Source organism: Antedon mediterranea, chromosome 4, assembly GCF_964355755.1.
Source record: "Antedon mediterranea chromosome 4, ecAntMedi1.1, whole genome shotgun sequence".
In the NCBI taxonomy this organism is placed as follows: domain Eukaryota; kingdom Metazoa; phylum Echinodermata; class Crinoidea; order Comatulida; family Antedonidae; genus Antedon; species Antedon mediterranea.
Genome location: NC_092673.1, coordinates 11,269,088 through 11,281,669, shown reverse-complemented (window position 1 = coordinate 11,281,669; position 12,582 = coordinate 11,269,088). Strand labels below are relative to the sequence as shown.

Sequence of the window (12,582 nt, the reverse complement as noted above, 5' to 3'; positions counted from 1 at the left end):
ATGTGAAAATTGTGCCAATCGAATGTTGTGATGTCATCATATGGCCAGTTATATAAAAAAAGTCGTATTTTCATCTTTTGCGTTATATTTCATTACATTTAAAAGAGCGCGCATCAATATTTCACGTATTCAAATTTCTTCTACACGTTAATATGTTGTTGCTGAGATAATTTCATTCTGAAATTTCTACTTTTGCATTTCATTTTGAAGCCGTCAAGATGTTAAAAATTACAATAAAATACGGGTCCCGTAATTTCACCTATTTTACACTGTTTGTGATATGTATACAGATTGTACTGTGTATACTATGTATATGACACAAAATAACAGAATTCAGAAATAACATATCATATTCTTCAGTTCAGGTCATAATGCCTTAATATTTTTCTGTGTGCAATATTCTAACGTATGACGTGCACGTGGCGTTTGTCGAGCGGATAACTAACTCGTCAAAGTGACGAGTTTCATGTCTAGTTTTACTAATTATTATTGTGTATAAATAATTTCATAGTTATGCAATTATATTATATTTAGTATACAGTAGGCCTATGCCAGGGGTCCCAAGTCTACCGCTACTCGCGGTAGTCTACCGCTTTTAGTACCCATCTACCGCGCTACCGCTATCTCGACGTTTTCTACCGCATTTTGATTTTTTTACCGCATTTTCAAATTTCCCCATATTTTTGGCCAAATTGATTTACGGTTACACCCAGGCTCAGCCCAGGTCAACAATAGTCAATACAAAAGTGAGGCAGGATGTTGAAACAATGTCTATTCATGCAGTCTCCGTGGTCTATTATTGTATTTTTATTTGTATGCACCGCCTTTGTTAAACCGTAACAATAATATAAACATGCACGGTACTACACGCCGGACGTAGAAAAAAAAAGAAGCGTGCAACCAACCGTGAATCAATCACGTGGTAACCGGAATACGCGATTATCAATTTTGGGAGGATTCAAGTTTTAACTAATTAAACGCTTTGATTACACAGTGGTTGAGACACGTTTTTAATAGTTATTACATTTTTAAACACCCTCATAATTAATGGACTCTACCAATGTTGATCCGCTGCAAAGAACAACAGATCGCACATCGCACGAGGTTGTTGAGAGGGTGTTTTATTTGGTTTTACTGTACGATCCGATAATACGAACATGTTCAAATGATTTAAAAGGCATATGGATTCGCCAAGCAAGTAGGCCTACGTTTAATAAAAATTTACCTAAGATTGTCGTAAGCTCTTTTGTTCAAACTTGTTATTTATATTGCAATAATCCACCCGTTCCGGCATGCACGCTAGGCCTCTATTCTATTCTAGCCTAGGCCTACTCCTCGATCGATCGATGTCGATGGTGGGGAATTTCCCAGCGATAAGAAATCGGCGAAATAGCTCATAAACGGCCTACATTTTAATGTTATATCTTTAATGCCAGTGTAATTACGTATGGATAAAATAAAACTAAATAATATGTTAACTCGCGTAATGTAGCATAAGACGGATTCGGAATAGTTTATTTCGATTGTTTTTGGGTTTTAAAATGGTAGCTAGCTAGGGCCTAGTATAGTAGCCCTATGCTAGGCCTGTGCCTAAACAAAATGAGTAAATTCTATTGGGCAATACTATCATGTGTAAATATTGTACATTATGTAATTAAGTTAAATTATTTTATATACTGAATTTTAGTTAAAATACAGTATATATTTTTTAAATTCTTTGTACTGAGGATATGTCCATAAAAAAAATAAGAATGTAAAAAGAATGATGGATAAACCTATGTAAAAATTAAACCAACTTATGTCTAAATATGGTATATACTGTATATGTAACATATTTAGTTAATTAGGAGACGTAAACGACACGCGTGTTGATTTTTGATTCCCCGCGCGTTGACTTTCGACGCCCCGACGAATTGAATGTGGTTCACGACAAAATCTCCTGCGAATGGACTTTCCCAAGTTGGGACCTCTGCTATGCTGTAGTTTAAAGGTCAATAACCATACTATCGGCCATTCTTGTACAAAATGTGCCATTAGACTGGATAGAAACACACATGTTTTAAACAATTTAAAAAGAAAAAAAAATTCATAAGACCACAATTTTCAAAGTTATATTATTATTATATTATTATATTTGACTAATAGTTCAAAGGTCATTTTTTGTAAAAACATTTCATTATAATAAATATGAATGTATAGTTTCTGAACAATTTGAGCCCTATTTCGTGTCTCTCCGATTATTGACTGAGATACGATAAATCAAGGTCAAAGGTCAAAATGTCAGAAATAAGACTTGCATCCATTTTTTTAGAAAATGTGTTATTAAAGTGAATATAAAAACATATATTTAAAACATTTTGAGACCAAAATTAATTATCTGTGACTAGTGGTTCTCAAGATACAGGGTAATTATAAAAAATGGCCGCCATTTTTAATTATGCAAATTAAGGGCTTAGATGGCCAAATTTCGCTTGGATCCGCCATATTCGTAATCAGCGAGGTCAAAATATCCTAAATCAAGTGGATCCCAGCTTCTACCCAAAAATGCTTCTTGATTCGTTTTCTAGGCCGTTTTTTGGAAATGGAACCTGTCTAAGCCAACTGTTCTAAATTCTCACAAATTTCCTTCTGACAAAAATGAGGCATCAACTTTCCGTTTCTTTGATTTGCTTGGGTCAATTCCAAAGTTGTTAAATTGTTTAAAGATTTCTGGAACAGACGATTTGCAAGGATCTAATGGTTGCGACCAATTGTATTATCAGCAAATGTTTTCATAGGCTCTCTTCTCCCAGACTGCCTTAGGGTTTGAGCATGACCTGGCGGAGTTTACAAAATTTAAAAAATGTCAGCTTCAGCTTGATTGAAAAAAATGGATCAAATTTCTGTTATGAGTATACAGTACTTGCCTTTGTGTTATTACGACGCCTGAGAGAATAGACACTTGTGGGAGAGAGATTGGAATGTTCCATTTATCACTAAGCAATACGTTTTTATAAACATATATTAAATAAATCTATCAAAATATTATTTTTTAAGAAAATCGACTTGTCTTCAACATTATGATGCTGTACTCAAGCTGGCCTAATTAAAATATTGTTGTTGTGTATGTCCAATTGTAATGTTTAAAATACTAATTGTTTACAAGTACTAAAGTGCTAAACTAAATAATATTTATTATCACTGTGCTCAAGATGGGTATGGTAGTTTAATATCAGAAGAAAGACCATTTGAATAATTAATACAAAATTCATGGTTTAAATTGTGCTTAAACAAATTTTCCATTTTATTTTATTTTCATTATGTATAATACTATAGTGTAATCCTGTATGTATAATACTATAGTGTAATCCTGTATGTATAATACTATAGTGTAATCCTGTATGTATAATACTATAGTGTAATCCTGTATGTATAATACTATAGTGTAATCCTGTATGTATAATACTATAGTGTAATCCTGTATGTATAATACTATAGTGTAATCCTGTATGTATAATACTATAGTGTAATCCTGTATGTATAATACTATAGTGTAATCCTGTATGTATAATACTATAGTGTAATCCTGTATGTATAATACTATAGTGTAATCCTGTATGTATAATACTATAGTGTAATCCTGTATGTGTAACAAGTAGTAACTGAGGCCACCTACCATCACTAACATTTTTTAATTGATTGTATAGTATTTACTTTTAACTAGCAATTGTATACCAACCTAGATCTCCATAATGCTTCTTTAGCTGTATATGTAGGTGCTATCAAAATTATTCTCACCATTTTCTATTTTATCGGTTAGAATGATACAGTACGGTAGTTTATAGAAGTAATAATAATTGAATTGCTTCTTTTGCTTGCCAACAGGAGTGAGTGTGATGTATTTATTACTACTTGTCTTCATGCTGTTCCAAAACTATACTGCAGTGATGAAAATGATTCGATTTGTTTTTCCTGATCTACAAACATACAAGCCATTTGAAAAAGTAAGTACCAGCGGATTTTTGTTACCGCAATTCAAACACATTCATGAAATTTCAATAAATCTTTGAAGTTAAAAATATAATTTTATAAACATAATTTTTGTTGCATATTAATTATTATATACTTTAAATACTCTTTATTTTGATTCAGTTATTATCAGGCCCGTAGCCAGAATGCATCAGAGGGGGTTTTCTTGACACCAAGTATTTTGCGAGCGCAGCGAGCAACTGTAGGCTGGGGGCCAGGGGGCCGCCAAGGGCCCCCGGTCGGGGTCCAGGGGGCGAAGCCCCCTGGAAGCTTTGGCTCTCAGAGCAATTTCGGTTGTTTTAATAAGCTTACAGAGACATTTTTTACCTACTAAAATCTGGGTTATGCAGAGAAATTATATAGTATAGTATGGAAGTTAGTAGTACTGATCATGAATAACAGCTTTATTGTTGCAAAAAAGTATATTATATTAGGCCCTTAAGTAATTTCTTATCCTATAAACATAAAAAACAAATAGTACCGTATATTTCGGTGTACAAGTCGCACCTGTGTATAAGACGCACCCATAAAGGAGACTGAAATATTAGTATTTTTTATGTAGTCGATGCATAAGACGCACTTATTTCTAGGCCGAAATTTAAACATTTTACAATCAAAACAATGGTATTTTAATAATAAAACAACGATATTTGAGACATATTAGAATCAAATGATATAATTTTGTTTGATTGCCTTTATTACATCGTAATCAGTCTCTACTTCAACTGAACGTTCAATGAAAAGGGAAATCCCCATATTGTTTCAGTTACGATGCACTGTGTGGGTAGGGCTAGCCTATGTCTATTTAAGTAACTTTAATTTCATATTATTTAAATATATACCTTCTTATTGTGTGTATGACCATTATAAAATCAATCCAAATGATGTTCAGTTTTTTGGGCTGATAATGAACCAGGAATATCATGTTGGGTAGGCCTATATGAAAATCTTTCCTATTTCCATGCATGCATTAGGCCTACAGCAATATGAGGAGAGAGCACTAACCATGTGCTCCTTGCCTGGTGGCCAGCACTGTTGGCCATATACACTATAAGATTAGGGGAAGCTACGTAACACAATAACAACACACTCTTTTAGATATCGCTTGACATACGAACTATTGACTGTAACATGATTATAAAATTATGTGATTGTTGACATAGAGATGTAATAAAAATAAACCACCGTGATCAAGGGAAATAGTTATTGTGTAAATAAAATGTGACACCACCGTAATTAATGGACTCTTCCATAAATGTATTGCGCTGTGATGATGCTGCATGCTGCTAGAATACACACCCGCGAGTTCAGAGAGTATTACTAGGCCTGGGTAGAATATCTAATGCGTACTGTAATATTAATTAATACAGTCGAGGATGACAATTTACCTTAACTAAAAATTCAATAAACTTGTTACCACACTGTGGTTAGACAGGAGTGAGTAACTAGCTAGGCCTACATTGCAGAGTAGTAGGCCTACACTATTTTTAATTAATTTAAGTATTAGTAGGTAATTAAATTAATTAGGGTTACATTTAGAGGTCAAATTTGCGTGTCAAAAGTGCGTCTTATACACCGAAATATACGGTAGGCCTACGTACACGTACCAATTTAACTCAGCACCATTTTTATTCAAGTTTAAACAGTGAAATTCTTTGGTTTAATGAAAAATATTTTCAGGAAAAAAATAAAAATCCCCAAAAAGATTGAACTGAACTGAACGTGATCTTGTGCGTTCCGAAAAGCCCGGCCGAAGCACGCGATTGGTCAGTCCATTTTTCTGTCATATTTATAACCATCATCTCTCAACAATCTCTCGATCTCACGCTCAGCAGTGACTTTGACATCGGACAATCTGTATATTCGATCGATTTAAACATAGTCAATAGAAGTAAAATGACCAAAAAATCTGCTATAATTGATAATTAATTGCACGATTTTGGAAGTGGGGCCTTTGTTTTTCAAGGGGGGTTCGCTGGTAAAAGGGGGGTTCGCGCAAAAGGGGGGGTTCGCCCGAACCCCAAAAAACCCCCCTGGCTACGGGCCTGATTATTATGCCGTATTTTCCGGATTATAGGTCGAGACTTTATGGGAAAATTTTAATTGCAAAATCGGGGGGTCGACTTATACTCCGACCATGCGATTTAAAAAAAAAAATCAGGCCGAAAAAATATGTTCAAAAGCCGTCAGCTGCTGTCAAGGCCCAGCCCAGCAAGGTCAGTGGCCTATCATCAATCACTCACAGAAGTTTTCAATTTAATACCTACATTGTACAAAATAATACAACTCCAACAAGTACTGGTCAATAAAATATTAATATATCACAATGACTCATTTTGATGTTAATATTACGCTTTTAAGATAATTAAGAATAAATAGTTTTCTTTATTCACTCTCGCAAAAACATCGTAACACACCACAGACGTCGGAATGTCCATGCAGCATGTTTGTTATTGCGCGATATTTTCATCTATACACATGCGCAGTTTGTTTGTTTGTTCGTAATTACAATTACTGCGCATGTCTTCTAATCATAAAACAAATTCTACTTAGTCGGGCGCGTGTACATTTACAGATAACGTGATTTACAACTACTCGCCTGTACAATTAATAAGCCTCCTAACGGAAAACTCGTTTTAATTTATTCGAGTGACGCGAAAAACATCGCTGATGGCAAGTAACGCTACATCGCTGTCATTTATTATAGGCTGGTGAAGACGGCGACGAAGTCGTCGTCATTACGTCCGTCCGATATTGATTAGGCCTACACTTTAATAATATAAACAAACAACCACATTTCATGAATTTCTAGCCCTCTTTGAACTTTAAAGTAAGTTGTGTTATTAGCCGATTTTGGGGGTCGACTTATATTCAGGTCATACCAAAATCAACGATATTCTAGGCCAAAGTTGGGGGTCGACTTATACTAGTCTTGGGGTCGACCTATACTCCGGAAAATACGGTACATTGAAAATTGAATTTTTGAGTTATCCCTATTATTAAAATCTGGATTATTTAGTATTCAATTGTTTGAAGCTAATTTATATTTCTGTTTGATAGACCACATTGTTTTATTTGACTTTGCGTGGCAGTCGTGCAAAAAGGCCAACAAGACGTACCAACATTAAAAAATTGACCATTTTCCTTACTAAGGGGAATTCATTTCTCCACTTTATATTACTAAATTACCGTGTGCATGTATAAGTGTTAATCAATGATTGGATACCCACAGTAGACTGTTTCATTTTCTGAACTAGTCTTTCCCGCACATAAGACATTCTCGTAGAATATTTGATTAAAAACATCAATTTTACTGACCACAAACTGGTAATACGTGTACATTAAATCTCTTGAAGTAAAAATCCCCAGCAGTTTGCATTTATTGAGTGGTTTAGTGAGAAACCATAAATAGATTTTCTGATGTTTTCCTTTGAAGGATAATAAACCAAGACTGATAAAACTAAACACACATAGCTGATGCACTATTATATCGTGATAATTAAGTATCATACGCAATGCGTTATTTTAACAAACTTGTAGCTTTCTCAAAGTTCCCTATGTAATATGATCAACCACTGGTTCCAGCAAGTCAATTTTGGTCTCAAAATGTTCAGAATTCATATTCAGTCTAATGGGGCATTTTAGTAAAAAATGATTAAAATGCCATTTCTGACCTTTGACCCACATACCAGGGCATCTTCATATCTCTGTAAAGTACTGGTTGTAGTAACTTAAATTTGGTATCAAATTTTTTGAAATATACATATTTACATTTATTCTAATAGAACATATTATATGACACTGTCACAGGTTCCATTAAACTGATCCTCTTACTGGTGCCAGTATAATGAGGCCTAAAAAAGAAAATAGTTTGTTTGCTGTCATCCGCCGCCCCTAATTTCGCCAAAAATTAGGGCGGAGATAAGAAAAAAGTTTTTTTTTTCGTTGAGGGCGCTTTAAAAAAAAGTTTTTTTATGAGTTTTTTTGGCTGAAAAGGTGTTAATCGAGTGTGCGAGGATGAAACAATTAAAATAATAATGTTCCGTTTATTTCGGTGTATAATCGCACTTTTGACACGCAAATTTAACCTCTAAATTAAGGGTGCGTCTTGTACACCGAACATAAATGCCTCGCCACACAGATATCGCCACCTCATTGGCTAAGCCTGGGCTTTTTAAGGTAAGGCCTAGTACTAAAGAGTAGGCCTAGCCTAGCTACAGTGTACTAACGTAACAGCAACCTGCTAGTTTTCAATGCATGTTAGCGTGATTTTGTACTAAATATGATGAAAAAAAATGTTCATTATGGAGCTGTTTTAGGTGCTCCGATAAAATTTCATTTGTAAACGTTTACGATTGGAATGGTATTATAGTTATACGCACGATCGCATGTTACACATGGTGTAACAGTATTCGACTAGTATATTCTCCAGTTGATTATAGCATAGACCTAGCTAACACACTTCTAGGATACATAGATACTAATCGAATACGATTGTCCGTGAAACGTGCGCCCTCTCGATAAAAGGATCGAGCGAGGCTAGCCCACACACACGTGCGGTCATGCACTCGATGTTGCGGGTGGGAAACTCATGAATTAAGTTAGAAAGAACTGACGGAATGGGGGACTTCCCTTCTTGTTGAGGCTGGGCGCGGGCGAGCATAGGTGAGAAAAAACATTGTTTTGATGAAATATAAAGTGCGTCTTATACATCGACGATATACAAAATACCTATATTTTATTCTCAGTTAGGGGTGCGTCTTATACACAGGTGCGACTTATACACCGAAATATACGGTACACTAAATTCTAAAATATTTAATTAGGCCTGCTAACAACGACCTACTGTGTAGTAGGCCTAGCCTAGACTAGTTTAGTCACGGGGCCCAACGCGCCCAAAACAGAATTAAGGTGTGAAACAAATTATGAATAGATGTTTGAGCTCGTTGTTTTATTCAGTGTGTTTTGTTACTCTCAAATTCGCGTACAATTAACAGAGAAATTAACATTTAAAAAAAAAAAAAAAAAAAAAAAAAAATCCACCTGCCCCCACCTACCGAAAAAAAAATGGACAGCAAACAAAAAAATTTTTTTTTAGCCCTGATATACAAAAAATGAATGTTTATTAGTGTAATGGTACAAATAATGGCACGAGGTGAATGATGAAAGGGTATATTATTTGATTTATTATTTATTTATTATCGAATATAAAACATTCATTATTTGTTTTAACATCTAAATAGATTCCTGTGAAAATCGTCTTCTATAAATAGGTTTTTCGTAACGAAAGATCAATTTTGGTGACAAAACCAATTTTGAATCACCGTTTATGGAAAAATTTTATGGATTTTGGTATTAAATTATAGCTAAATCTACATTGAAATCGATAAAACATAGATTACACACGTATTGTGCATGGTAATTGTGCGAACTACATTTTAAAATGGTGCATGAGGCGTAAATCCCGTTCAGAATTTTGAAGATTGAACCATTATAATCCGGTGAATATTGTAGTGAGTAAAATATTGTACTGTAAAGTACGCGCTAGTTTGTTGTGACGTTTTCCATGTCTTGTAGAGATGTTCCCATTAATTAATCAAAATCCTACACACGATCTAAAGCTAATTTAAATGCCTTTTTGATCTAAATTAATACATAATATATCTCTTCAGAAATGTACTTCCATCGCGAAAAAACCAGTCATCATAACATTAAATCTTCGCGAAAGTACAAAATAGGTGGCGCTGTTGTATTTCAAAAGCAATAGTATAAACAAAATATTGTCCAAACGCGAAAAGATTTTTTTTTCCGTACACGAAAAAATGTACTATTAAACGATCGTTTAATAGTGCGTACTATTGCACTCCATGGGACCCACATTCATCCAATCAAATGACAGGAATTTATTTAGGTGTTATAAACAACACATCATTATCATGAGACACTTAATTTCACTCCCGCCCATTGTTCATGGATCTGCATTCTATCATCTGTTTGTTTGTGACTACAATTTGTCAACAATCAACACTGTCTTTTGCATAATTCGACATGACTGGGTGGAGGTAACCAGTGGGGTACCTCAAGGCAGTGTACTCGGTCCCATTCTTTTTAACTTTTTTATTAACGATATTATTTGTTCACTTAAATGTAAAACTGCTATTTTTGCCGATGATACTCTTATTTATAATGCAATTAACTCTCCTCAGGATTCTCTAAACCTTCAAGCTGATCTGGACCGACTTGGTCTGTGGAGCCAAGCAAATCGCATGCCTTTCAATGTTATGAAGACGAATGTCCTGCATGTTTTGTTTGGCTCTCATATTAGTCCGGTGACATCTTTTAAATACCTTGGTGTTACTTTTAACTCAAAATTGACCTGGGATGACCATGTCCATGTCATTGTTTCCAAAGCTAAACGTATGTTGGGCTTTGTTTGGAGTGTGGCTGGACATGCTTCGACCAGTGCATTTTTGTCTTTGTACAAAAGTCTTGTTTTGCCAGGTCTGGAGTATGCGCAACCTGCTTGGTTTCCATGGACGAAGTCTTTGTCAGATCAGCTTGAGGGGGTCCATAGGAGAGCAACTCGTCTTGCTCTCAAACAGCATCGCGGACAGATGTGCTATGAGGAGAGGTTAAATTTGCTTTCAGTTTCATCTTTGTCTGTTAGAAGAGATAAATTTCTTATTATATTTTGTTTTAAGGTTCTGGTGGGGTTTCTGTACTGCAGCACAGTTCCTGACTGTATTTTAATAAATACTCATCACAATGATCGCTTGTGCTTCAGACATCAAGCATCAAGGACACAGGCTTTTTTCCATTCTATAGCAATCAGGTTACCCCGTGTCTGGGACCAGCTTCCCAGACCGTTGACAGATGCTGCAGTCCTAGAAAGCCCATCAGCCTTCATTAGAAAAGTTCATATTCATTTTGATTCGCTGTAACTGTATTTTGTCTTTATGTCTTTTATGTGTAAACTGACTTTGGGGTTGGGTCAACCGGCTCAGCTACAGTGATTAAGTTCACTTAGGTTGACCCTGGTCTCCCCAATTTCAGTTTTTTTTGTTTTGTATTGTATATACTTTAATAGACCAAATAAATAATGAAATGAAATAAAATGAAATGACTCGCATGTTTTGATTTGATCGAGCAAGTGTTTAAAAAAGTCTACCACATTTAGATACACAACAAAGCAATCGTCGCCTCGCAGGTTAACGATAAACTGACTTGTCAATCACAGTGTAGCACCTCCATGGCAACCTTATTTGATCATACCATGGAATGTTGTACATTTCATGAATGGTTGAGGGCACAGTTAAAACCTATTGTACGCAAGTAAATGGATTGAATTCATATCGTCGACGCAGACTGTAGTGTTCATTAATATTTAAAACCTGAAAATATATTGACATACAGTCTATCTATAGTAAAGGTATGTTGTTGGCCTGCTAATTGGGGTGGTGTATTTTCATTGGTTAAGGTTAAAATCACTGATGCATTACTTGATTACTGTTATTAAGTCTACCGTCTCGTGCTAGGGTTATTAATGCCACTGAAGAGGCGTAACAGCCGCTGCCTAACGCTAATCTGGGGCCTAGTTCAGACACAAAATATGTAAGCCGCTATATAACTCTACCTTAACGCTGTGAGTCTGAGCTGAATATTTCTGGGCAGTCGGTTTTGGGAGATTCCACTGTAATATAATTTCATATTTAATTTATAATTATGAAGTTTTGTTTGTTTTTTGTTAGGATTATGCAACCAACTGCTCTGATTTTAGCTTAGATCGACTACATCATCAGATAGACTGGTTTGTAGTTTGTCATTTCTTTGGATGGGTCATGAAAGCCATGATGTTAAGACATTACGGACTATGCTGGGTCATCAGTGTAACATGGGAAATAACAGAGGTAAAAATTGCTTTGTATGAATATAATTATGCAATGTAAAATATTTGATAGAGTAGCACAATTATTACTATGTTTTATACACTCAAAGTAGACCTTTATATCATATTAGAATAGAAAGCCCATCCATCAAATGGATTTAGATATTTTTAATTTGCTTACCAGTTAGTTTGCTATGCAAAAGAATTACTGATTGGACTATTTCATTTTTCTGCCAATAAAAAGGCTGGTTGAAATTTAAACTTTATAGAAAAGTAAAGAAATGGAAGTGTCAGTCCGAAAAAAAGGGATTGGGGAACCAATGTGCCTAAAAAAATGATGTCCTTGTCACCACAAAAGATATGCCACTGGGAGATATAACTTATGCCTATGTATTGTATCATGATGAGTACTACTACTGTATCTCATCTGCTACACCCCTACGATCATCTAGGTCATGGGACAACTAGAACTAGAAAAAGTTTAAGAAAAATGCTTTGGTAAGTTTCTAACTAAACTTTACTCTGGTCTTCTTTGCCATAAAGCCGATTTTCCACTAGGCGAATTTGTTCGCGCGAATCGAAAGCGCCAGCTTGTACGCATGTGTATTCATGTTTACATCTTCCAAATCCTTCTTTACGCATGCGTATTAGCTGACGCCTTCGATTCGCGCGAACAAATTCGCCTAGTG

At 35.2% G+C, this 12,582-nt stretch overlaps 1 protein-coding gene across 7 annotated transcripts in view; it reads left to right on the top strand.

The window, feature by feature from the left end:
* Nucleotides 1-12,582, top strand: part of LOC140046644 (phosphatidylserine synthase-like) — a 98,001-nt gene that overhangs the window by 20,642 nt on the left and 64,777 nt on the right. For 6 of the 7 annotated variants that reach the window (XR_011844819.1, XR_011844818.1, XM_072091344.1 and 3 more), the window contains exons 4-5: nucleotides 3,865-3,983; nucleotides 11,757-11,915. Coding sequence is in view for 5 of the 7 variants with exons in the window: in XM_072091344.1 (XP_071947445.1) it covers nucleotides 3,865-3,983; nucleotides 11,757-11,915 (278 nt within the window). In the remaining 2 variants the exon portion in view is untranslated. The remainder of the gene's footprint in view (nucleotides 1-3,864; nucleotides 3,984-11,756; nucleotides 11,916-12,582) is intronic. The other variant, XM_072091346.1, reaches the window with a different exon arrangement.